At 42.7% G+C, this 26184-nt stretch overlaps 2 protein-coding genes across 2 annotated transcripts in view; both read right to left on the reverse strand.

Moving 5' to 3' along the window:
• gpm6ab (glycoprotein M6Ab) overlaps nt 1-24493 on the reverse strand; it is a 41178-nt gene extending 16685 nt beyond the window's left edge. Inside the window, exon 1 of the mRNA XM_084004996.1 lies at nt 24339-24493. Coding sequence (XP_083861122.1) covers nt 24339-24375 — 37 coding nt within the window. The 5' untranslated portion in view covers nt 24376-24493. The remainder of the gene's footprint in view (nt 1-24338) is intronic.
• LOC311010476 (uncharacterized protein) overlaps nt 1-26184 on the reverse strand; it is a 126665-nt gene that overhangs the window by 35776 nt on the left and 64705 nt on the right. The gene's annotated exons all lie outside the window — the stretch shown is intronic.

Below are 26184 nucleotides of genomic sequence, written 5' to 3' on the forward strand. Positions count from 1 at the left end.
CTCATACAGAACTAGAGTATGTGAGATGCTTTATAAACTGAATTGGTTACCAGTTAAAGGTAGGTTACACTACTCTCTTGTTAGTTTTGAGAGATATATAAAATAAAAAACAAAGAGTCCTGTTAGTTTATTTAATAGTTTAATGTTTTCTTGTGTGATAGACACAAAGGGCCCTAGTTTCGTGGTGGTCAAAACAGCGCAATGCAAGTTTTGACCAGCGCAGCCTTGCGCACGGTCAGTTGGTGGATCGCCTGTGCCCAGATGGGTGTGGCGCCGCAGCAGGGGGAGGCGTCACAGATTCACCTTGGCGCAGTGGAAGTTTTGTGGCAAAAAGCCTCGCCGAGACTGCGCCGAAAGCCCGCCAGCTCCAACTTGGTCTACTCTTGGCACAAGGCAGTTTGGCTCACCAGCGCGCAGTGCGCACACGTCACAAAGACCTCACAGGCAGGTTTCCACAGTACCAGGCACATTTAAATGCAATAAATAATCACAACAAACACTATTTAATGCAACTAATTGAATCAACACATTAATTTATATCTATATAGATTGTCCCATCACATCTGACGTCAGATCAAAGGCGGATGGCACGCGTAATGGAAACTCAGCCTGACTGAATTAACACAGCTGAAACTTGGACCTCTCGGACCAAAACATCAGTTTCATCCTGGGAAAAGTTTGGCCGTCTGGCGCTGCTGCTGTCTTCTGTCCAGCGCCGCCGCTAGCCATTTTGGTGCCCTAAGTAGAATTAATTTATGATGCCCCCCCTACCCGAAAAAACAGTGATTTAGGGGCGCGCAGGTGGCAGAGTGGTTAGAGCGCATGCCATGTATGTTACATGTATGCATATGCCGCCAACCCAGGTTCGAATCCTGTCTGAAAGTCTTTTGCTGCATGTCACACCTCCCTATCTCTCTCCTGTTTTTCATATCTATCCACTGCTAATAAAATGCGTCTATGCCTGAAACAATCTTTAAAAAAAAATACAGCAGCTGGTGCTGGTCTCGCGCCTTGGCAGCCTATTGTCTGTGTCCGTGGAAACTTTGCCGCGAGCTGGAACCGGAGTTGGGGCTGCAGCTGGTCTGAGTGGCACGCGAGGTCCCGGTGTCCCGCCATTCTGGTGTTGGACGGGGAATCCGGTGCAGCTGTGGAGCACAGATGATGAAGACGGTGATGATGATGATGAATGGCCCAGCCGGCTCGTGCAGGCACCGGGTTCTTGCCACCATTATGTCTTCTGCTGTGCGCCCTGACCATGTTTTGTGATAGACATGCCTAAAATGTGCCTACAATTTCTATAGTGATACAATATCGGCAATATAATTATTATTACTATGATGATTTTTCATAATATTTTATATTCTGTCATTGGGTTGTCAAGTGACGAAACATGCACTGCACCTCGCCTTGGCGCATTAAAGGTAAGGAGAGGAGCTCATTTGATTGGTGAAGATCTGAATCAGCTGTGTTAATCCCACTCCACACCTTCTCTCCTCCTCGTCTCCCACTGATGCCTTCTCTCCTCCCTCTTGGGGTAGGCGTGACAGGAGGACAAAACTTGCAAAGTCCAGGCGGACACACCCCGTCAGCGTGGCAAAGGTGCACTGCGCCCCGACTGCGCCTGGTGTACGAAACTAGGGCCCAAATACTCTACATGGCAGTCATCAGAGAAGAGATTTTTGTTGCCTGCTTACAGAACAGGGGCCGGGCAGAGAACACTGCATTACAGAGCAATGGTAGCATGGAATGGCTATGACTATGGGTTGATCAGAATAGAATATAACCAACTTAAATCAAGTAATGATTTTAATTTCCTCTTTTTTATGTTTTTGTTTGTGTTGTATGCTGTATGCATGCTTATGTCTAAAAATGACAATGCAATTTATAATTTTGACCACAGATGGCTGATGTGGATCAATTACCAATTCATTTCAAGCTTCAGCATAGCTCCTCCTCACGCCCCCTTGAGCTGTTTAAATTCATACACTGTACATAAGAAGTGGATGTAGTCATTGTGACATCACCCATTGGTACGTGGACTACAATTTTTGTAACCAGTGAAGGAAGTGACCATATTTGGACTGTGGAAGCGCGACGGGTGGATCTGAGGAACACAAGTGGCACCCCCGAGCAGCACCCTTAATGGATCTGGATCCATCTGGATTGTGGTGTGAAGCTGTTAACAAAGTTCACTGTTTAAGGTCAACTTTACAGCTTATTGTACCTGTAGATGTCAGAGATGGACAGAGTACTCGACCCCAGTACTTGAGTAAGAGTACAAATACTACTGGTCAAAATTTACTCCGTTACAAGTAAAAGTAGCTCAGTCGACATGGTACTCGAGTAAGAGTAAAAAAGTACTTGCTTTTAAAGGTACTTAAGTATCCAAAAGTACATGCTTTTAAATTTACTTTAAGTAAAAGTAAGAGTAAGAGTAAATTTCAAATAAAATGAATGGGATCACAGGACTACAGCAGATGTTGCAGATGCAGATGTTTATTAACAATCATTGAAATTCCAAATGAACCTACACCGTCCAACCAACTCTCTATCATTGGGAACTGGAACCCCCTCAAAGACCAATGTTGTCCCCACACCACTGGTTGAGAATCACTGTTTTACAAAAAACTACATCTCTGCTTTCAATAACTCAATGTTGAAGTCACTTGTCTTTACAGGAAGGACAATATAGGAGCACAACAAACTGTCTCCCCATGTATCCTTATGGGGAGGGATTACGTATTTTACGTAGATCCCAGTGGAGAGTGTGCACTGTGATAGGTTTCCTTCTTTGACAAACGGAGGGTGGCGGAGCCGGCGTAATGCAAGTTTCGACCCGCGCAGCCTTGCACACGGTCAGTTTGGCAGTTTGGTGGATCGCCTGCGCCAAGATGGGTGTGGCGGCGCAGCAGTGGGAGGCGTCAAATATTCAGCTTGGCGTAGCGGAAGTTTCGTGGCAAAAAGCCTCGCCGAGACTTCGCCAAAAGCCCGCCAGCTCCAACCTGGTCTACTCTCGGCGCAAGGCGCAAATAAAGTCCATTCATTCAAGGCGAATCACAGCTGGCGGAGTGGAAGTTTGGCTGACCGGCAGCAGTGCGCACACGTCACCAAGACCTCACAGGCAGGTTTCCACAGTTCCAGGCACATTTAAATGCAATAAATAATCACAACAAACACTATTTAATGCAACTAATTGAATCAACACGTGAATTTATATCTATATACATTGTCCCGTCAGATCAAAGGCAGATGGCACGCGTAACGGAAACTCAGCCTCTCGGACCAAAACATCTCCCTCTCTCTCTCCTGTTTTTTATAATATCGGCATTGTTATTATTATGATACGCACGCACACCCCGCCGGCGTTGCGCAGGTGCGCTGAGTGCTGACTGCGCCTGGTCTACGAAACTAGGGCCCCTTGTGTCCAATAGTATATAAAAAAAAAAGAAAGGAAAAAAAAAAAGACCAGACCTGAAAGTAACAAGTACTTTTCAGCCTTTCTAGAAATTAACTTGAGTTTTTTTTTGCTTTGTTTGTGCTTTGTACTTGGGTCACTGTTTGTCATCTGGGGTAGTGTGTATGTTCACCATTGGGGGGGGGAGGGAGGTTTTGGGGTGTTAAAAAAAGGGAAATTTTTTATTTATTTTTTTCATTCATTTGTATTCTGCAAGTGTTACATGCACATTGTGTGATATACATTGTATTGTTATACTTTTTCATTCACAATAAAAAACACTAAAGTATAGAAATGAACTTGAGTAAAAGTAAAAGTATTTGTCTTGGAAATGTATTCAAGAAAGAGTAACGCCTGGTTCACACCGGACGCGGAAGCGCCGCGAATAGACGCGTAGCGGAGCCCGCTTCCATTCAGCGCCCGTTAAGCAATAGTGTCGTTCACACCAGACGCGGAGCAGCACAAATAGGCGCGGCCCTCCCTCGCCGTGAAGCGATTGTTTCGGCGTCTGCTCTATTTTTTGCGCGTGCCGCGAGCGAACACGTCAATTCTGGCAGGAAATCACACAGAGAAACACGAGACAATTCAAAATAAAATACCGCGATTGACAAACGCGATCATATTTGTGTATCTAAACTCGCACTGGGAAACAGGAAGAGAAAATACATTTAATAAATGTGAAGAGTAGATAAAAAAAATATCTGTATTTCAACGGTATATCTGCACTACTACTGTCTACTACCATACACACTCTCTGTCTGTGTGTGTGTGTGTGTGTGTCTCTCTCTCTCTCTCTCTCTCTCTCTCTCTCTCTCTCTCTCTCTCTCCCTCTCTCTCGGTCGAACGGATAAATACAAGAAGTGTACAAACTTCTTGGTTACAGAAATATGGCGTATTAATTTTATGGGGTTATTTACTCCATAATGAAAAAAATAGCTCTGAGCAACAGCTGAGCAGAAGCGCTTGTGGACCGTCGCGGAGAAATACGCGTCTGGTCTGAACAGGGGGGCAGCGGACCGCGCGCGATTTTTGTCGGCGCACTGTGAACCCGGCGTAATAAGTACCAAAGAAATCTAATACTCAAGTAAAGTACAAATCCTCTGGATATGTACTTAAGTACAGTACTTAAGTAAATTTACTCCGTTACTATCCACCACTGCAGGCCGTGGTAGCAACCTGTCCATCACCAGGTAGCCCCGCCCCCTAAAGCATCCCCTGCTTTCTGGTCTGTTGGACTCTATATGGATCATAATGGACTAAATGAACATCATGCTGGATTGAAGAATGCTTGAAACTAGAGATTGAGACCAGCCGCTCAGACCAGCTGCAGCCCCAACTCCGGTTCCAGCTCGCGGCAAAGTTGCGCGTTTCCACGGACACGGATAACAGGCTGCCGAGGCGCGAGACCAGGCACGAGCTGCTGTATTTTTTTTTTATTTTTTTTTCTGGCATAGACGCATTTTATTAGCAGTGGATAGATATGAAAAACAGGAGAGAGAGAGGGAGATGTTTTGGTCCGAGAGGCTGAGTTTCCGTTACGCGTGCCATCCCCTTTGATCTGACGTCAGATGTGACGGGAAAATGTATATAGATATAAATTCACGTGTTGATTCAATTAGTTGCATTAAATAGTGTTTGTTGTGATTATTTATTGCATTTAAATGTGCCTGGAACTGTGGAAACCTGCCTGTGAGGTCTTGGTGACGTGTGCGCACTTCGAAACTAGGGCCCCATGTCTCCAGTCAAACTGCAATATCTAATGTAACAAATCATTTGATGTAAGGATTTAAGGATCGTTTACAACACAGAAATGCACAACACAACAAAATGCAGTTGTAGAAAGATGTAGTAAAACAAGACCATAAACAAAACAAAAACAAACAAGAGGCTAAGTCCCGCCCCCGAAGGTCCCATGGTGCACCACCTTATTTTGGAAAAAATATGTACGCCATAAACGGTGAGAGACAAATAATGTTTTGATCCCGTATGAATTGTCATGAACATATGATGTTTGTCAATTTAAAAGTTAATTATGCATTTCAAGTCGCCGGGATCACACCGGCCGCAGAAGCGCCGCGCCGACGAAAATCGCGCGTGGTCCGCTGCCCCCCTGTTCACACCAGACGCGTATTTCTCTGCGACGGTCGACAAGCGCTTCTGCTCAGCTGTTGTTAATTCAGAGCTATTTTTTCATTATGGAGTAAATAACCCCATAAAATTAATACGCCATGTGAGTGTGGTATGGAGTATGGTAGTGCAGATATACCGTTGAAATACACATATTTGTTTATCTACTCTTCACATTTATTAAATGTATTTTCTCTTCCTGTTTCCCAGTGCAAGTTGAGATACACAAATATGATCGCATTTGTCAATCGCGGTATTTTATTTTGGGAATTGCTTTTATTTTGAAAATTGACCGGATTGTCTCGTGTTTCTTTGTGTGATTTTCTACCAGAATTGATGCGTTCGCTCGCGGCATGTGCAAAAAATAGAGCAGACACCGAAACGATCGCTTCGCGGCGCGGGACGGTCGCGCCTATTCGCGACGCTCCGTGTATAGTGTGAACTACACTATTGCTTAAAGTGATGGTTCGGAGTTAAATGCACCCTAGGTAATTTCCACCATGACATCCAGCCAAATACCCCCTCGGAAGCATTTTTAGCGATGGTCAGCATTGGTCAAGATAGCCGCTATCAGCCGAATGGCTTAGTACTAGCGCTATAGTACATAGAGTATATCTCGTAAATTACCCCACTAATAATGCATGGAATGTTACCAAACTTCTGCAGTAGAACACATAGGGTATGTACTCACAAAACGAGGCATTTGAAAGTTTGTAAGTACACCAGGAGTTTATTTAAAAGAACACTTGCCTGATAGCTTCTATCCTCGGCTGCTATGCTACCGCAGCGTAGACGCCACTTCCGTGTTTACCCAGCCGATGCCGTGACGCGAGTTTCACGCGAGAGTATGAAAAAGTTTCGCTAAATGTTTATAAATGCTTGTATTATCAGGTCAACACTTGTCAACACTTGTTGACCTGATAATACAAGCATTTATAAAAACTCAGCGAAACGTTTTCATACTCTCGCGTGAAACTCGCGTCACGGCATCGGCTGGGTAAACACGGAAGTAGCGTCTACGCTGCAGTAGCGTTAGTTAGCGTTAGTAGCCGAGGATAGAAGCTATCAGGCAAGTGTTCATTTAAATAAACTCCTGGTGTACTTACAAACTTTCAAATGCCTCGTTTTGTGAGTACAGACACTATGTGTACTACTGCAGAAGTTTGGTAACATTCCATGCATTATTAGTGCGGTAATTTACGATATATACCCTCTGTACCATAGCGCTAGTACTAAGCCATTCGGCTGATAGCGGCTATCTTGACCAATGCTGACCATCGCCAAAAATGCTTCCGAAGGGGTATTTGGCTGGATGTCATGGTGGAAATTACCTAGGGTGCATTTCACTCCGAACCATCACTTTAACAGGGGCGCCGAAAGGAAGCGGGCTCCGCTACGCGCCTATTCGCAGCGCTTCCGCGGCCGGTGTGAACCAGGCGTGAGTCTGTGGAAATATGTAATCAGAAAGACAACACACCCAATAGGGAGGTAAGTACCATCTTTCTATCTGTGTGTTGGGTACCAGGATGTAACGTTACTATAACAACAGGTCTCTCTGTGTGTTGGGTACCAGGATGTAATTTTACTATAACAACAGGTCTCTCTGTGTGTTGGGTACAGGATGTAACGTTACTATAACAACAGGTCTCTCTGTGTGTTGGGTACCAGGATGTAACGTTACTATAACAACAGGTCTCTCTGTGTGTTGGGTACCAGGATGTAACGTTACTATAACAACCGGTTTCTCTGTGTGTTGGGTACCAGGATGTAACGTTACTATAACAACAGGTCTCTCTGTGTGTTGGGTACCAGGATGTAACGTTACTATAACAACAGGTCTCTCTTTGTGTTCTGTACCATGATGTAACATTACTATAACAACAGGTCTCTCTGTGTGTTGGGTACCAGGATGTAACGTTACTATAACAACAGGTCTCTCTGTGTGTTGGGTACCAGGATGTAACGTTACTATAACAACAGGTCTCTCTGTGTGTTGGGTACCAGGATGTAACGTTACTCACACTTACAAGGTCTCTCGGTGTGTTGGGTACCAGGACGTAACGTTACCATAACAACAGGTCTGTCTGTGTGTTGGGTACCAAGATGTAACGTTACTCACACTAATAGGTCTCTCGGTGTGTTGGGTACCAGGATGTAACGTTACTATAACAGGTCTCTGTGTGTTGGGTACCAGGATGTAACGTTACTCACACTGACAACAGGTCTCACTCCTTCTTTCTCTTCCTGCTAATAAAAAGAGGCGCTGGATGAAACACATCAGGTAAGATAACGTTACATTAGTGATGGAATCTGGGAGGTATGTTTTGGGCTTCTTTGCTTGATGGACAGGTGTCTCTGTCAGTCACAGCTGGCTCTAATATGTACTGCTTAATTCAAAAGTCATCATTCTGGCTTTAAAATTCCATATCAGTCTTAACACACACACACACACACACACACACACACACACACATGCCGTCTTCAGTTAGCGCACATGCAGCCTACACTGAGACAGAAAGATGATAACATACACGCCTAGCTACACCCCCTTGTTGTTTGTGCGTGTGTGTCATTGCGCTGCTCAGGTTTAATTGACCAGCTTTGTTGCCATGCCAACAGGGGTGTGGCAGGAGACTGCTGACCCACTTTGCCTGTAGCGTTGTCATGGCAACTGTGCGGCTCTCCGTACAGTCCCACTAATGCACATTTTCTCTCTTTCATTGTATGGGCTTCATTAGAGAGTGTAGGATGACATGAACGGGGGGAGATGAGACGCAGCAGGTCGGAATCGAACCCGAGCCTCTGCCGAGGACTCGCTCTCTCGGGTGATACAGGGTGTAGGATTCCAATGTGTTTCTCGACAAAATATGAGCAGGTAATGGAGGAGCTAAAAATCGTGTTGCACCATTTAATAAAACATTCAAATATACAAAGAGGCAGATAGAAGGCACATCGTTTTTCAGTGTTAACCTTGTGATTTTGGGGGGCAAATATTATATTCATACAAACAAGTGGAACGGCACTACACTTGTTTAAAATGAACAGTAAGGCTAAAAACATCCATTTCTCAATCATTGCTTTCTAAACGTCTCTTAACTTTTATACTCCTTTCATGACCTGTGTTTTTCTTTGATTTTTCTTGTCTTTTCTTTCCAATATTTGTTCTCTCTCTTGTTTTCCCATACAATGCTATCCTTACCGTTTACCATTTTGTGTTTGGAAGCTTCATCGTTACGTTCATTCCTGTCTTGGTGTCTTTGTATGTTCTTTTAAGTAATGGGAGGAAAAGGCGGATGGGCCGCCACAGAGAGCTGAAATATGAATGTGTTTCTGAGAGGCTTTAATGCAACGTGGCTTTGTGTCTTGCACATTTCATATCGACGCATGTATTATGCTGCAGTTGTGTTTCTGACACTGTGTGTCCTGAATTTCGGCCATGTTATAATCCTCGCCATATTTCCATATTTGAGCTTGAAGCGCAGGAAAGACCCAGTGACCTGGTAAAAAAGTGGGACAGGCTTAACACAAACAGCAAGGTAAACTACATTTATATGTGTGGATGTGTTCTTTGTTTAGGTCAATATTTTCAGTCAAACCAGGATCCATGGATCCTATTATTCAGAATGACTTTAATGTATCTGCAGCATTTATCATTGTAATGCAGATTTAGAGATGTTTTTTTTTTTACCTTTTATTCTTCCTAAAAAAAAAGAGAGAGAATACAGAATACAGTATAATGGTTCCTGTTTTTTACTTCCTATTTTCAATCATTTTTAAATCATTTTAACAGGTATTCATAGAATGCGTTCTACATTTTTATACAGGTTGGTGGAAAAAACAGGACTTTATTGTTGTATATCTGATATGTTTTATGTTGTAAATGTATTTAAATGTCACCAATAAGTTATAGTTGTATGTAAACAAAAAAGAGTCTGTAGAGAATGAACAGGAGGCTTTGAGTTTTGTTTTATAATCTGTGGCTAGTATTTATTTGTAACATTTCAAAATAAAAGTATTGCTGGTACATTTTCAGTAAAATAAGATGGTGCTGTGTTGGATCAGCTCAATTCTGCTTTCTCAATGTAAGATCCCTTGCCAAAAAGTGTTTTATCTGTTGACAAACAATATAGCATTTTAACACGACAGAGTCTTGGACTAATCCTAATGAATATGCTCCAGTCGCTATGGCGATATTAGTATGTTATTATTCACATTTTTATAAATGCTTGTATTATCAGGTTAACAAGTGTTGACAAGTGTTGACCTGATAATACAAGCATTTATAAAAATTCAGCAAAACCTTTTCGTACTCTCACATGAAAATCGCGTCACGGCATCAGCTGGGTAAACACGGAAGTGGCGTCTATACTGCGGTAGCATAGCAGCCGAGGATAGAAGCTATCAGGCAAGTGTTCTTTTAAATAAACTTCTGGTGTACTTACAAACTTCAAAATCGCCTCGTTTTGTGAGTACAGACCCTATGTGTACTACTGCAGAAGTTTGGTAACATTCCATGCATTATTAGTGGGGTAATTTACGAGATAAACAAGATGTACCATCGCGCTAGTACTAGGCCATTCGGCTGATAGCCCTATCTTGACCAATGCTGACCATCGCTAAAAATGCTTCCGAGGGGGTATTTGGCTGGATGTCTTGGTGGAAATTACCTAGGGTGCATTTTACTCCGAACCATCACTTTAATGGACTTTGTGGAAGCTTCGCGTCGGACAGTTCACGCCTCTGCATCGTCCATTCATTTCTGTTAATGGACACCTCGTTGGGCATTATGCCTTAATTATTGCCCCTCTTCTTCTTCATTTACTTTTAGATTCCTTTCATTTGACCTGAGCAGCCCAAACATGACAAAGGACTCCCATGGTTTCTGTGTGGATTTTGTGAATGTGGTTGATCTTTTCATGTCTGATCACAACAACTCAAACCCCCCACACTGATTCACTCCTACCATCTGAATTCACTCCCTGTTCTTCACTTCTGTCAAGTTTTTATTGCTTGGAACACATTTTTTTAACATCAGTAACCCACATGATCGCAACGTAGAGCAGCTGCCGTGCTCATCAGTGCTGTTAATGCACATAAAGAATATTTTAGATTCTGTGGCTCCAGTCAAACATGAAAAGATGAATCTTTCCTCTCTGCCATGGTTAAATGACCTAAGAACTCAGCAGGTTAAAGAGACTGCAGAAAGGAAGAGTGGAAATGGAAGAAAGTGTCTCCCTTTCTTCTATAAAAAAAATGACCTCTTATCAGTGCAAAATCAAATAATCAAGGATCACCTAATTTTCAGAGTGAATTGCTAAACAGGGTCACAATCCGAAAATCCTTTTTAAAACTTTAATTCTGTTATTGGTCTACCGCCTAGCCAACCAATTGCATCCAACCCAGAGATCTGTGAATGTGTGTATTTTATTACTTTTATAACAAATCACACGAGATTCGGCAACACTTCAACACTGAAGTCAAAGGGCTTCATGCCAAGCCTGCCCAACTTCTACCGTAACCCATTTCAACAAAATCTCTCTGTCAACCCCCGAAGGCAATGTCACACTTTGAAAATCATCCACCTGCCTTTAAAGACATTGCATTTCCACCTGTTTCTTTTAACAGGTTATCATTTTCACCCTTCTGAAAAAGCCATCTCAAGATCCCTCTACTTTGAGTAATTGAGACCCTCTTAGCTGATTTTGGATGAATAACAATGAAATCTTAAAGTAAAAGTCAATTGTGTTCCTGCTCCCTACACAGCACCGAGACTGCCCTGGTCAAAGTTGTCAATGACTGACTGCTTAATCTGTTTTAATTCTCCTTGACCTAGCTCAGCCTTTGACACAGTTGACCTCTTCGCCACCTGAAAAAAAGCATGATGTGATTTACCTCTTATCTGTCAAACAGCTCCTTCTCTGTAATGCTTGAGAGTGCTAGTCTATTCTGTGGGGTCCTCCAAGGCTCTATCTTGGTTCCCCTCTTATTCTCAATATGCTTCAGTTGGGGCAAATTATGTGTCCACTGGAATATTGCAATGCACTTTATTCTGTTATCAGCAGGCGAAACATCCAAAGACTGCCCATCACTGATTCGCTGTGAGTTTTCAAATTCATTTTAAGAATTTACTGCGGCTTGTGCGAATTCCATGAAATTTACATGTGTGGGCTACACATGATATACAGCAACATTACATATAATTAGAGAAGTCTTCGCAGGAAATAATAAATTGTGTAGTGATTGTCGCAGAAATACTCAGCTGGGTCAACTGACATCCCACCAGTACCCTGGACATGTGCAGAACACAATCATCGCTGCTTGCAGCTTTGATTTAACTTCTAATCTAATAACACCGCAAATGTATCAGTAAATTTACAATCACATATTCACAACATCATCCAATTGCAATGAATCCTTTTGATGTTGATCATCTAATGATGACTGATTTTGACCAAATGACCAGAATGAACATGTTTGTGATCATTGTGTGTTCTCTGGCAGTGGTTCACACACAAACACACAGATTTCTTTTCTAGCTTTTGTAACTCAAACACACTTTCATACTTTCACATTGATACTCGCTGCTCATTAGGCAGCAATTTGGACAGAGCTGTGTAGCCTGATTGTCTAACACACTACTGTAGGTATGTGAGGGTGTGTGTGTGTGTGTGTGTGTGTCTTAGCTCTGTGAGAGGATTACTGAGGTCACTCTCTCTTTCTCTCTCTCTCACACACATACACACACACACACACACACACACACACACACACACACACACACACACACACACACACACACACACACACACAGTGGCCTAAAGATGTACTTAAGAGTCAAAGGCCAGTTCTAATGGAAAATGACAAGTTCAGCCCTGGCTCAACATTTAGAGTGAGATGCAGCCCAGTGAAGTATAACTCGAATCAATATACAAGTATATGTAAACTGAGAAGAATCAAACTGACATCATCTGTATGTGGATTTTCTCTTCAGGTTGTGTTTATTAAGAAAATGCAGATGGTACTGTTTTGTTTGAGTCTGAAGCAGACCTAGAGAAGGTCCCTTTTCATATGGATTATAGAAATATATTCTGTGGTGATAGCATCTGCCAGCAACACTTTCTGATTTCAATGCATCACATAATGCTGCTCACTTGATGTATTATCTCAGTAAACATTGTAAACATGAGTTTATGGTCTCAATCTTTAGTTTCAAGTCTTCTTCAATCCAGCATGATGTTCATTTAGTACATTATGGTCCATTTAGAGTCCACCAGACCAGAAAGCAGGGGATGCTTTAGGGGGCGGGGCTACCTTGTGGAGGTCGCTATCACACTACTCAGTTGAGTTTATGGTCTCAATCTCTAGTTTCAAGTCTTCTTCAATCCAGCATGATGTTCATTTAGTACATTATGGTCCATTTAGAATCCAACAGACCAGAAAGCAGGGGATGCTTTAGGGGGCAGGGCTACCTTGTGGAGGTCGCTATCACACTACTCAGTTGACAATTAACAATTAGCTTTAACTTTACCTTGAATTATGAAGCTAACATTGTCAACAACTTCACAGCAGAAGCCAGATGGAGTCAGGTTGCTGCTCTGCCACTCAGTGATGGTGCGAGGGGGGGGGGCAAGCAGGGTCTCAAGACCCTCCTGTCAAAGGCTGCTCCCCCCCCTTTTGCCCCCCCTCCCCTCGAAATATTTATGGATTAAAAACTATAACAAATATAGAACAAATTAAGACACTGAGACATTAACAATCAATCATCTGAAGAAATATTGTTTATAACCTTCCTATGGTGATTGTGTTTTTTTTTTTTCCTGTGTCGTGCGATTTGATTGGCTGGTTTGCACGCAGACGGCAGGCTGAATTTGACGTTCACGTTAGCGGTGGTTGATGCATAGCGGCTAATTAGCGACAGGAGTGGAGAGTGAGTGAGGAGGAGAAGAAGGGAGAAAGAGGAGAGGAAGACAGGAGTGGGGAGTGAGTGAGGAGGAGAAGAAGGGAGGAAGAGGAGAGGAAGACAGGAGTGGGGAGTGAGTGAGGAGGAGAAGAAGGGAGGAAGAGGAAAGGAAGACAGGAGTGGGGAGTGAGTGAGGAGGAGAAGAAGGGAGGAAGAGGAGAGGAAGACAGGAGTGGGGAGTGAGTGAGGAGGAGGAGAAGAAGGGAGGAAGAGGAGAGGAAGACAGGAGTGGAGAGTGAATGAGGAGGAGAAGAAGGGAGGAAGAGGAGAGGAAGACAGGAGTTGAGAGTGAGTGAGGAGGAGAAGAAGGGAGGAAGAGGAGAGGAAGACAGGAGTGGGGAGTGAGTGAGGAGGAGAAGAAGGGAGGAAGAGGAGAGGAAGACAGGAGTGGAGAGTGAGTGAGGAGAAGGAAGGAGGAAGAGGTGAGGAAGACAGGAGTTGAGAGTGAGTGAGGAGGAGAAGAAGGGAGGAAGAGGAGAGGAAGACAGGAGTTGAGAGTGAGGAGGAGGAGTTTAGAGGAGAGGAAGACAGGAGTGGAGATTGAGGAGGAGGAGTTTAGAGGAGAGGAAGAGGAGGAAGACAGGAGAGTGAAGGAGAGGAGAACAGAAGGAGAGAGAAAACATATTAAGTGAGTTAAGAGACAGTTGTAAGAGTATACTGTATACAACTATACACTGTGTTATCGCCCACCCGGTCCTCTCTGTGACTTTTTGGATGAGATGGATGCCCTCCTGAGCTGCTCCCCTGATGATGGCACACCACTCGTCGTCCTCGGTGACTTCAACATCCACTCGGGAAAGCTGCACTCATCTGAATTCATTGACTTCTTTTCCGCATTTGACCTTACACTCTCCTAGAGTTGTCACGATACCAAAATGAGTAACCACGATACTATACCAGACAAAGTATCACGGTTCCGGGTAATATCACGATACTGCGGCCTTTTTTTAAAATTATTGTTTTTATGAACTGCAATGTATTTGTACAAGTTAAATAATAAAAAAATTAAATAAATACTTATTAATTACTTAGAATGTTTGGTGCATGATAAACATAATACTGGTGAAGTAAGAATTAGACTGGAACAAATATTTTTATGAATAACATTTATTAAAATGTTAAATTTAAGAAAAACAAAAAAAAGAGGTTTGATGTGTTCCCTCCTTTTGCTCCTATTGCTTGGTGGCAGCGCCTGCACAGTGGACGGGCATCGTCAATGGCTTTACCGTCTGCCCCTTGTTTTAAGCCAAAATAGCTCCATATGTGGCTTTTGGAGTTCGTTTTTTTTAGCAAAATTAGCGGTGCCACTGACGACGACAACGCCGCCGCGGCAGACTCGCTGCTCGGGCCCGGTGCTTCTGCCATGGTGCGTGTGTTGTATTGTGTTGTGTTGTTTGTGAGTGTGTTGTGTTGTGTTGATTGTGACTGTTAATAAGCCGGGCGCGCGTCTGGGCGAGACAGAACTTGTTGTGAAGCGGAGCTGTCTTGAGTTCGTCTTCCCGGCAGAAACACACGAACAGCCAATCAGATAACAGACGGGCGGACCCAGCGTACGGAAACAGCCTATCATATCCCTGGACGTCACAGTAACAGGCAAACAGCCAATCATTCAGCAGCTGTGTAGTTAGGTTGCAGTAGTTGCCATGTGGGTCTGTTTACATCCAGTGAGAAGCCGGGAGGAGAGGAGAGGCGGCTGCTACGTAGCGGACACTGGCACCGGTAGTAGTAATCCACGGTAGTACCGTCGTGTAGAATTTCTAGTATAGTAGGAACCGTTACGTTTTGGCACCGCGGGTTACCGTGGCTACCGTGGGTATCGTGCAACTCTACACTCTCCCCCTCTCCACCAACTCACCGCGCCGGGAACCAACTTGACCTTGTCTTCACAAGATCCTGTGGCATCTCGGCACTCTCTGTTACCCCGCTCACCGTGTCCGACCACCACTTTGTGACTTTCTCCCTCCCCATGTAAAAAAAAAACCCACCCTAGACGCTACTGACATCCAAAGCTACAGACCTGTATCTCTTCTTTCATTCCTCTCTAAAACCTTGGAACGTGCCGCCTACAACCAACTGTCATCCTATCTCTCGCTGAACAACCTCCTAGAGCCTAATCAATCAGGATTCAGGACTGCTCACTCCACTGAGACGGCCCTCCTCACAGTGACCGAGTCCCTGCGAGACGCCAGAGCCTCGTCCCACTCCTCCGTTCTCGTTCTCCTCGACCTATCTGCTGCATTCGACACAGTCAACCACCAAATCCTCCTCTCCACTCTGGCTGAACTTGGCATAACTGACTCTGCTCTCACCTGGTTTACATCATACCTCACAAATCGCACCTTTCAGGTCACATGGAATGGCTCTATGTCCAAACCCTGTTCTCTGGACACGGGTGTCCCTCAAGGCTCAGTATTAGGACCGCTTCTGTTCTCACTATACACCAGATCACTAGGTTCTGTTATCACATCGCATGGATTCTCCTACCATTGCTACGCAGATGACACCCAGCTGTTCCTCTCTTTTCCCCCGTCCTCTGACACTCACATTGCAACTCGCATCTCGGACTGTCTGGCTGACATCTCTGTCTGGACAACTGCACATCACCTCAAGCTTAACCTGAATAAAACCGAACTCCTCTTCAACTCCTCTTCATCCCTTAACTACTGCAACTCTCTCCTGGCCGGACTCCCGGCCTCTGTGATTAAACCATTGCAGCGTATCCAGAACGCTGCAGCACGCCTTATCTTCAATCTACCCAAATTCTCCCATGTGACCCCCCTCCTCCGTGACCTCCACTGGCTCCCTGTTGCAGCACGCATCCAATTCAAGACGATGACACTGGTCTTCAGGGCCATCAATGGAACGGCACCCATCTACCTTCAAACACTGGTCAAACCTCATGCCCCGAAGCGAGCACTTCGCTCCTCTACTTCAGCTGGTCGGCTGGTACCACCATCGCTGAAATCAAACAAATGTCGCTCAGCAAAGTCCAGACTCTTCTCTGTTCTGGCGCCTCAGTGGTGGAACGAACTCCCGACTAATGTCAGGACAGCTGAGTCATTTGCCATTTTCCGAAAAAGGCTCAAGACTCACCTGTTCAGACTTCACCTCGACTAGCATGACCCACTAACATCCCCCCCCAAAAAAAAAAAACACAAACCCTTACCTATAGCACTCTGATCGTAGCACTGTTGCTGTTGAAGTACTAGTTTACTCAGATGAGGACCTAACACTTGTTCTATTTTTAGCTCTTACTTTATCAGCAATGATACGTTGTGGTTTCCTTGTTTCCTTCTTTTGACAGATGTACTTATTGTAAGTCGCTTTGGACAAAAGCGTCTGCTAAATGACCTAAATGTGCTACAATTCTCAGTTACACTCTTGTAAATCCACAGATGTTCTCTGTGGTGGATTTGTATTGTTTTTTGTGCTTGTTGTTTGGCACTTCATTTCATTAAAAGTAGTTAAATATGCGTGTGTTTGTTTTATGATAAACGTTTAGTAACATGCATTCGACAATATGTAGTGTATCGGCCAAGGGAACAGTACATCTATTATAGTATTATTTGTTGGTGTTAGAATTCACTAGCACCTCCTATAAACAATCAGACCCCCTCATTGCCCCCCCCAATAATAATTGTCTGGTGCCGCCGCTGCTGCCACTTGTGTTGCCATTAACTTCACTGACTAACAAGTCACATAACTACTGACACTGACGATTCATGGTACTAAAGACTGACTGAAAAACACAAACAGCGGTCTCCTGAATGAACGTCCTGTGTTTGTTTACCTGTCCACCTCCCTGTGTGGACTCACATTCTCCTTCTACTACATCAGTTTTTTTCCTGAAATGCATCAAGAGGACTAAATGAGTGTCAGACTCCAAGGAGCACTGACCAAGTTGCTTTATGTGACGTATTGACAGTGAGAACGTGTCGCTGCTGCCACGGACTCTTGAAATTAATCACCATTACAATCAATGAAATTGTCTGTTCATCAACAAACACCTCCTTGCCTCTCCACCCCTGTCCATCACTCCCTCACAGCGTCTGAGGTGTATGTTGGTGATGCCCACAGAGACATATGTCTGACTTTATTATGTATTTATTATTATTTCATATACGTGTATATTGGTTATAATAGATAAACAGCTGTAAGTGTTTTTAAAGCAAGCAAGTTGATCATTTGGGGAGACCTATTTCACCACCTTTCAGATGAAAAGCAAAAATATTTTCAATCTTGGATCCTTTTCCTTTTTGATATGCCAACATGATTAGATTGTTAAATGCACTAAATATTATGATAGATATTTGCATAGATCAGGTGTAGGCAACACGCTGTCCGTGAGCACCTGGTCACCTGCAGGGAGCCAATGAGTCGCCTGCAGGAAAGGTCTAAAGATAGCACAATAACGGACTGGTAAGTAGTGTTGTCAAAGCATTTTTTCCAAGCATATTTTATTAATTCTTTAGCGTTTTAATTCTGAGCGTTTTCAACTTTCCAACCAAACGACTGCACTTGCCGAGATGTTTTCCTTGCACACAAAATCTGTGAACCAACATAGACCGGCAGGTCCGTCCTCTCTCCCTGTGGCTTCAGCTTCCCCTTCATCCAGAGTAAGTACTCCACCTCTTCAGACATTTTTACTTCAGCAGATATTCCTTATAACAGCAACCAGATGCAATCAAAGATCTCAGCTGAAAGAACTCTGCGTCTCTCAATTGATCCCAGCTGACTGTTTTCAGAAGAGTGCATGAGGTTTTCAGCTGGAAAAAACACTTCACTTTCTCTGAACTAATGAAAAGTACAAGTCGATAACCCAGCAGGAAAACATCCTCAGTTCTCACCAGTCTGTCAAAGAGGAGATTACCGTTGTCTGGTCATGAGGTCAGCCGCCACAACCTCTGAGAAAATATGTAGGATAATTAAGTATACCGGTAGTTCTGGTCAATATTATTGACACCCTTTTTTCCCAGCATGTCATAAAAAATAGAAAAGCTATTTCAAGATATTAAAAATATATATTGTAGCCATTTTCAAGCTTCTTGCACCATTCAGCAGGTAGTTTCTCCCACCATTCCTTTGAAGGTTTGCAGGATTCATTTCCTCAAAGACAAATTTCAGCTCTCTGCAGAGATTTGAATGAGATTGAGATCAGGACAGGCTGCACGGTGGTGTAGTGGGTAGCACTCTTGCCTCACAGCAAGAGAGTCCTGGGTTCGATTCACGGGTCGGGCCTGGGTTCCTTCTGTGTGGAGTTTGCATGTTCTCCCCGTGTAAGCGTGGGTTCTCTCTGGCTTCCTCTCACAGTCTTGCAGGATGAGGATAGGTTCATTGATTCTAAATTGGCCGCAGGTGTGAGTGTGAATGGTTGTTTGTCTCTACATGTCGGCCCTGTGATAGACTGGCGTCCTGTCCAGGGTGTACCCTGCCTTCGCCCAATGATAGCTGGGATCGGTTCCAGCCCCCCCGCGACCCCAAATACAGGATAAGTGGTAGACAATGGATGGATGGATGAGATCAGGACTAATTGCTGATCAGTTTCAAACATTACATTTTCTTCCCTTTTCAACCACTCTTTGGATGTGTGCTTGGGATCTTTATCTGTACAACAGTTCGGCATTCTTTTTATCTGTTTATTGCAATTAAGTAACGGATAAAGGAAGTAATGGAGGTGAAAATTCGCTTTGCATTTGTGAAATTACCTTTAGACCAAAGCCGTTTCCCTTTGTGGCATTTTTTTTCATGAGATCATTTACAATCGCATGGCTCATGGCAATAATAGTAACCCAAATTATATTTTTTCTCTTTATGAAGATATCGGTTGTGATATTTGTAGAAAGGCAGTCTCTCCAGCACCATCCTCTTTTTCATGACTACTGTAACTTAGATACTGAGGATACAAAGCGGTAGTAGAGCAGCAGTGACCTGCGAGTCCAATCCCATTTCACTGATGAATGCTCTTAGTCAGACAGTTCTCAGGCAGGCTAAAGGACACATTATTATAATAAGCTGATAGTGTGAGGGTACACTATTGAAATGGTCATGTACTGCTATAGAGTAAGAAGTGGACTAAGTCATCGGGACATCACTCATTGGTTTGTGGACTACGGTTGTAAACCCTCGATTTCGGCATTTTGGTTGTCTCAATCTTAGAATTCTTGCAACCAGTGAACGGAAGTGACAGACACAATCAACAACCTTACCGCATCGATAACGACTGTCGGTGGAAGAAAGCCTGCAAATTGGTGAACAAAAATGTAAAGTATACAGTATTTTGTTATTGCATGTAATGTATTGAAATCAATAATATTTCACATAAGTCCCAAACCAACCTTTGTGTGCACATGTAAATCTATAACTTCACACTAATAGGCCAAAGAACCTCACTGTGTTCTTTGTCTATTGTTGCCTTGAAGCTGCTATTCTGTATTGAGTTTAAATCTCATAAAACACAAGTATTCAGAACAAGCACCATTTACACCATCACAAGACACCCCTCAAATAAAATACAGAAGGCTACAAAACAAAAAAATCATTTGTGAGCGATAATGTGTCATCATTCGTGGCCGTAATAAACACTATTACTGCTTTGTACATGTTGTGGAAGTCCCGGACACACCGGGAAACTAAACGGCGTCCTGTCTGAGACTGAGATGTTCCCATTCATTGTCTATGTAAGAAGCCTTGTAATGCCGTCGCGGTGCGGCGAGTTTCGAGAGACGGCGCCGCCGCCGCAAGCTCTCGGAAATCTTTTAAACTGACCATTGTCGATCCAAAATAAAGACAGATTTAGCAACTGCATAGCTTATTTCTCACCTAAAATGTTTTCAGAAACACATTTCGGTGAGCTATTTTCATAAAATAAGGGGTAGGTGGGAGGCTGCGAGGGGAGAACGATACGAGCTCGGAGGAGCAAAGAGGGGAGGGGTGTGTGGGGGGGGGGGGGGGGGGGGGGATGCTTTTTTTCAAACCTTTCAAATTTTAGACTAGAGCTTTAAGCTAAATGGCACGGAGACAGACAATAGTGATGATTTCATCCACAGACTAATGTTGGAGCAGCTCTATTGACGGTGGAAACTGGAAACAGTGCCAGGACTCTATGACAGCAGCCTCTGGGACTTTACATTGACGTAGGAGGGTTTTCTGATTAAACCCCACATTCAAATACACAGCAAGTGTCACAAAGCCACATTAGGTACCAACCGAATCAATTGAACATGAATTCTGTTGGTCCAAATCGCTATAGAAAAACTTTAAGGAAAACGGTGCAAATAGTTGGTGCTTTACGGTAGTTGCACCATCGCCTTAGAAGAAGAGAAAACAATACATACATCACCTGTTGGCAACATCAGAAACATTTCAACATGCGATCCAATGTATGGGCAGTGTTTCCTCTACATTAATGCAGAGCGGAGCAGAGGACAGACCGGTGAAGGAAATGTCGACATATCATCAGATTCTGTGTTTTTATCTGAGCTAGACCAGAATATTCAGTTAAAACACATCCTCATTGTTCTCTGTGAAGTTTGCAGGAAGTGATGTAATGAAGCCATGGTGGATTTCATCTGGAGGGAGCACTGTACCGGACTCCATTTAAAAAATAGCCTTTTATGCTTTAGTTTTATTGTCAGCCAACAAGCTTTAAAAGTGACTTATTTTCTTGGAAGTGAAAAGTGTGGTGGATCTCACCGATCTCGCCAATGTGAAGAGGGCTTCTTGTGGATTTAGAAAAGGGACAATAAATAGTGATTATACATATTTGGAAAATCCACTGATAAGTATTTAAAGAAATGGTAAAGTGTTGAATTTGAGAACAGAGTTTGGTGGGGGGTAGAATGAGTATTCATTAATAAGACACATTTCTTGTATGCCCAGCCCATGGCACTCGAGTGAAAGACACATGATCATCACTATACAAAGAGTTTATTTCATTGGGAGAATGATGTCCAAAAAAGATGTCATTCTGACCAGTGGTACTTGAGAAAATCTCAGAGAATTCAATATTTGCTCACTAAATTCCAGAGCAAACAGCCCATTATATATTGATATGGGTTATGAGAGGCTGGGGTTCATGGCAGTCTGCCAGGAACTGGTGGTTTCTTGATGAAAGAGTTGGTTGGCCAACCACCAGCAGAGTAATGATACCGCAATGAAGGTTTGGGATAACCTCTTCCTCACACTAATGCGAGTTAGCCAGCTGCTCATAAATGTAATTCACTCACAGCAGATTGGACCTTGTGTTAAGCCAGTTTTCATTTCTTCTGTCAATGGAAGGTAATGAAATGAGCTTCACAGAGGATGTCCTCCTCTGCTTCTCCCTCTCTCTCCCCCTGCGCTCTGCTCTCTCACCCCCTGTGGGTCTGCTAAGTCAATTTATATTGACTTATCCCTCTCTCCATTAAGTTCCTTTCTATTAGCGATCATAATAATGAAATGGATATGAAAGTCCACTTTCAGTTAGATGACTCTTGTCAGTTTCCTCTTTGACTTCTACAATGAATGAAACATTTTTACTACATTGTGACATTGTATTCCCAGTCAATCTTTAGAAACACAGGGACAATTCTCATAAAAGTGAAATCCAGTGTTTTGTGTACATTTTTATTTTGTTCAACACAACTTTAAAAATAATGTATTTCAGTTGAAATCCCTGTGCACGAAACCACTAGGTTGGATTGTACAATGGCAATAGACCTGTCGGGTTCATCGTCTTGCATGTTGGTAGGTTTTTTTTTTAAACAGATGACATGATGTGTTTTATGTTCAACAATAACTGGACTTCAGGAAGATGTACAAGTCTAGCTGAACCCGCATTTTAACATTATTTATCTTCTGTATGATATAAACATCTTCCCAAGTGAAACAGGATCGGCAGGCAGGACATTGGGAGGAATTTGATTTGATTGTTTGATTATTTCAACACCTTCTGTAGCTCTGTAAGTTGCAGATTGAATAATGGATGTCATGATATTATTGGTTGGTACTAGCTGATGTGAGCACACGTCATATTTTGTTTACAGGGAGAAGGAAATATTGGATTTTAATATAAAAATGTTAAGAAATAGTTTTCTTTGGTAATTTTTTCAGCATAAATTGTTAAATAGGTAAGCAATCTGAATGGCGATGTGATCTAAAGGGGCATTTTTCATTCAGTGCAACTTTAAAAGTTGTGTTGTATGATAAAAAATAAACTCCTAGCTCCTAATGTAACAATTTGCACACATCAAGAAGGATGTTAATCTGCAGCACATCAATGCCAGTTATTTGTTCAGCCAAGTTTAGCAACATAAGCAAAGAAACAGTCAGTTATACTAAAATGTCAGAGATACCACAAGTGCAGATAATTGCTCACTGTTTGAGACACAAGTTACAATGGTTAGACCTGGTTTTCAACTGATTAAAAAATGTAACATCCCATCATTAGAAAAAAACATCATCAATACTAAATTAAAGGTAGTTCCCTGAACAGCTGCTCTGTATCACTTGCTGTCTGTATTGTGTTATCGATTAACATTTCCCTCCTTCTCCTTCTCATGTTTGCTTGAAACATCATGCCTCCCCATTCAAAAAAATACATGAATCCACCTATCATACCAGAGAAGACAATTTAATTGAAGTGTTACCGTTGATACAGTGTTAATCAACTTGAATATTGTGATAAAGGCAAATATTTGTTTATTTTTCATTAAATGCCTCCACCCTGTTTTGCATTTCTGAATCAGTGTAAGCAATTACACCGCTCGTATCTGATTTCAAACTGAAAGTGCAATGAATAACATGGACACGCCCCTTTTTACCACCGACAGCAACAACAACAATATGGGAGGATACGGGGAAAATGTATATGATCTGAACAAAAAAAATAAATTATTAAAAAAATAACAGCGAGGGAGCACCCTTGATTTAAATTAGATGTGTAAGATTTGAAAAGGCAACAACAAAAAAGGATGAAGGAAGACAGCAGGGAACTGACAGAGAGAGATAAAGGTGATGAGTCGAAATAGAGGGTTTGGGAGAAAGAGACAGAAAAAGATAGAAAGAAAGCAAGAGACAGAGGCTCTGCAAAGGCAAAAAATTACAGAATCTAGTTTGAAATACAGAAAGTGAGAATGACTGAAAAAAAAAACAAAGGGAGGGGCTAGTGATAGAGAGATATGAAGAAAATGGAGGGACAGGGTAGGGAGCGACACAGACGGCAGAAAAACAGGGAGACATGCAGAGTGTGAGGGAAAAGCGTTCAGACAAGCGTGCAGCATCAACAATGGGGCTAACAAAGAAAATCCCAATGGAGGCATCAATCACTGCTCCACTTAGAGCGTGGGGCAAAACCTCCCAATAAAGACCATCACCCTCTTCTACCCCTTTCCTCCCCCCTGCCACTCCCACCTCCTCCATCCATCCATCTGTCCATCCATCTGTCCGTAGAGCCTCCAAAACAACATCAACCCTCCTGTGTCTGCCGTCTCCTTTCATCCTCAACCCAAACAATTTGCTTATTTATGCATCCATTCAGCGAAACACAAAAAATAGGGTTATATAATCTGGAGTTTTATCGTGGGCTAATTTCACAAAATGCACAGCCTATTTTTTTCACTTCGAACGGAGATAATTGTGCAAATAGATGTATTCAGACAAAAACAATTTTTTTCCCCCTGCAGGACATGTATGCTGTCTTCTTTCTCTCTGCCCACAACACACACAAAGGAATCCCATGATGCCGAGAGGAACGGGTGAACAGAACAATGGCACAGCTGATTAAAGATGGAAATGAAAAAAATTACTCTTCCGTCCTACCTTTCTGGCTTTGCGAATCATCCATGTTTTCCTCCATTGTGGCAAGTTACAGTCCCTTTGTCTTTATTTAGTGTGAAGCTGTTTAAAGCCCCTTGCTAGCTCTCAGCACAGTGAGCGTGTGTGTGTGTGTGTGTGGGAGGTTGTGTGTGAGAGTTTTTTTTTCTCTCCCTGTAGATGATGGAGGCTCAGGGAAGTCTCTGTTTGGATGCTTTCTTCACTCCCTATCTGGGCTTCGCATCTTATTTCTGGACACATATGCCATATATATATGGCTATATATGGCTTTCTATACAGATATTGATTCAAATAATGTATTCATCAAAATATAATAACAAGCAAAATCCAACATAATTTTATTGATATGAAGCTATTTCATTTTTGTATTTTATTTGCATTGATTTGATTTGGATTGTTGGGTTATTATTAGATACACAATAAAATAGTATGAGCCATGACGGCTAAAAACTGTAAAACTCTTTACTTGCCGAGGTTCTCTGCACAGGAGATCAGTCAGCGAAGCAAACAAAGTGGGCAACCGGTAAGGCAAAATCATAGTCCAAGAGAAAACAGCTGAGGTGCAAAAACATTGGGTAGCTGAACCATGAAATGCTGAAACTCTAAATCCATAAGATGAACTGGCAACGAGACACAGAAGTTTAAACAGGGTTTATATACACAGGGAGCAGGGCCTAATTAGACACAAGTAAAAAACATCAGGGGCAGGGAAGACAAAGGAAAAGGGCAGCAAACACAAGGGCAGGAAGTGGAACATCTGAAAGACTGTCAACGGTATACAGTGAAAAAAGTTAAGTTAAAAGATAAGTTAAGTTAAAGATAAAATAAAAGTTATTTAAAAAATAAGCTAACAAAAAATGTCCAAAAAACTCAGAGGCCACAAGGGCAAAAATACTATACAAAAAAAGGGAACAAGATAATCCACAGATAAACAGAATTCACAAACAGTAATCCAGAATAACACCAAGAGACACAGGCAGGACGGATCAGGGGCCCATTCCAGAAAGCAGGCTCAACCAACTCTGAACCTAACCCTGAACTCTGAGTCGACCAACTCTGAGATGGGCAACTCTGAGTTTTGGGTTCCAGAACAGCAGTTCTGAATTAGTTCAATCAAATCTGAGTATGTAAACTCTGAGTTACGCGCTGCCTGCCGACTCTACAAAGCCATCATCAATGGAGCTCCGATACTACGATTCACCATGGCAACAGGGAGAGAGTTATTAGATATTACTGAGTGTTTATGTAGAAAATGAGCTCATCCTGAGAAAGTGGAGCAACGTAACTGCAGCAAAGTAGAGATAGTAGGCGTGGCAAACATTTACGGCTTGACTTAATGCATATAACTGAATGAAACAGTCGATTGATCTAAAGGTGATAACTCTTTATTTTCAACCATGCAGAGTGACTGCGGTGTGGTGTAACGGTTAGCAACGCTGCCTATGGTGCAGGCGACAGGCATTCAACTCCTGTAGTTCACAAAGTAGCGCAATGAACAAATGATCATTTTCATATAGGTGTAATCCCCCAAGGCACAAAAAAAGAAAGTGACTTCAGCTGAAAATTAAGCATAAGAATATTGCAAAAATCCGTAGACTAAGACTTTAATCATATTTCACATATTAAACAGTAAATATAGGTGGCTATTTCAACAAAGAAATGTCTTCTTTCAGAAAACTCCCGTTCGCAAAAAATCTAAAGAGCTCTGCAAAGAATTTGGATTATCTCCGCGATATGAAATGTTGAAAATGTCGGAGGATATTGCTAAGATATGTGATTGGTAGGAAAAACTGTAATTTTCTTCTAAGTAATCAAAATCCTCTCCCAACGT

The sequence above is a fragment of the Eutrigla gurnardus genome (genome assembly GCF_963514095.1).
Source record: "Eutrigla gurnardus genome assembly, chromosome: 3".
NCBI lineage: Eukaryota > Metazoa > Chordata > Actinopteri > Perciformes > Triglidae > Eutrigla > Eutrigla gurnardus.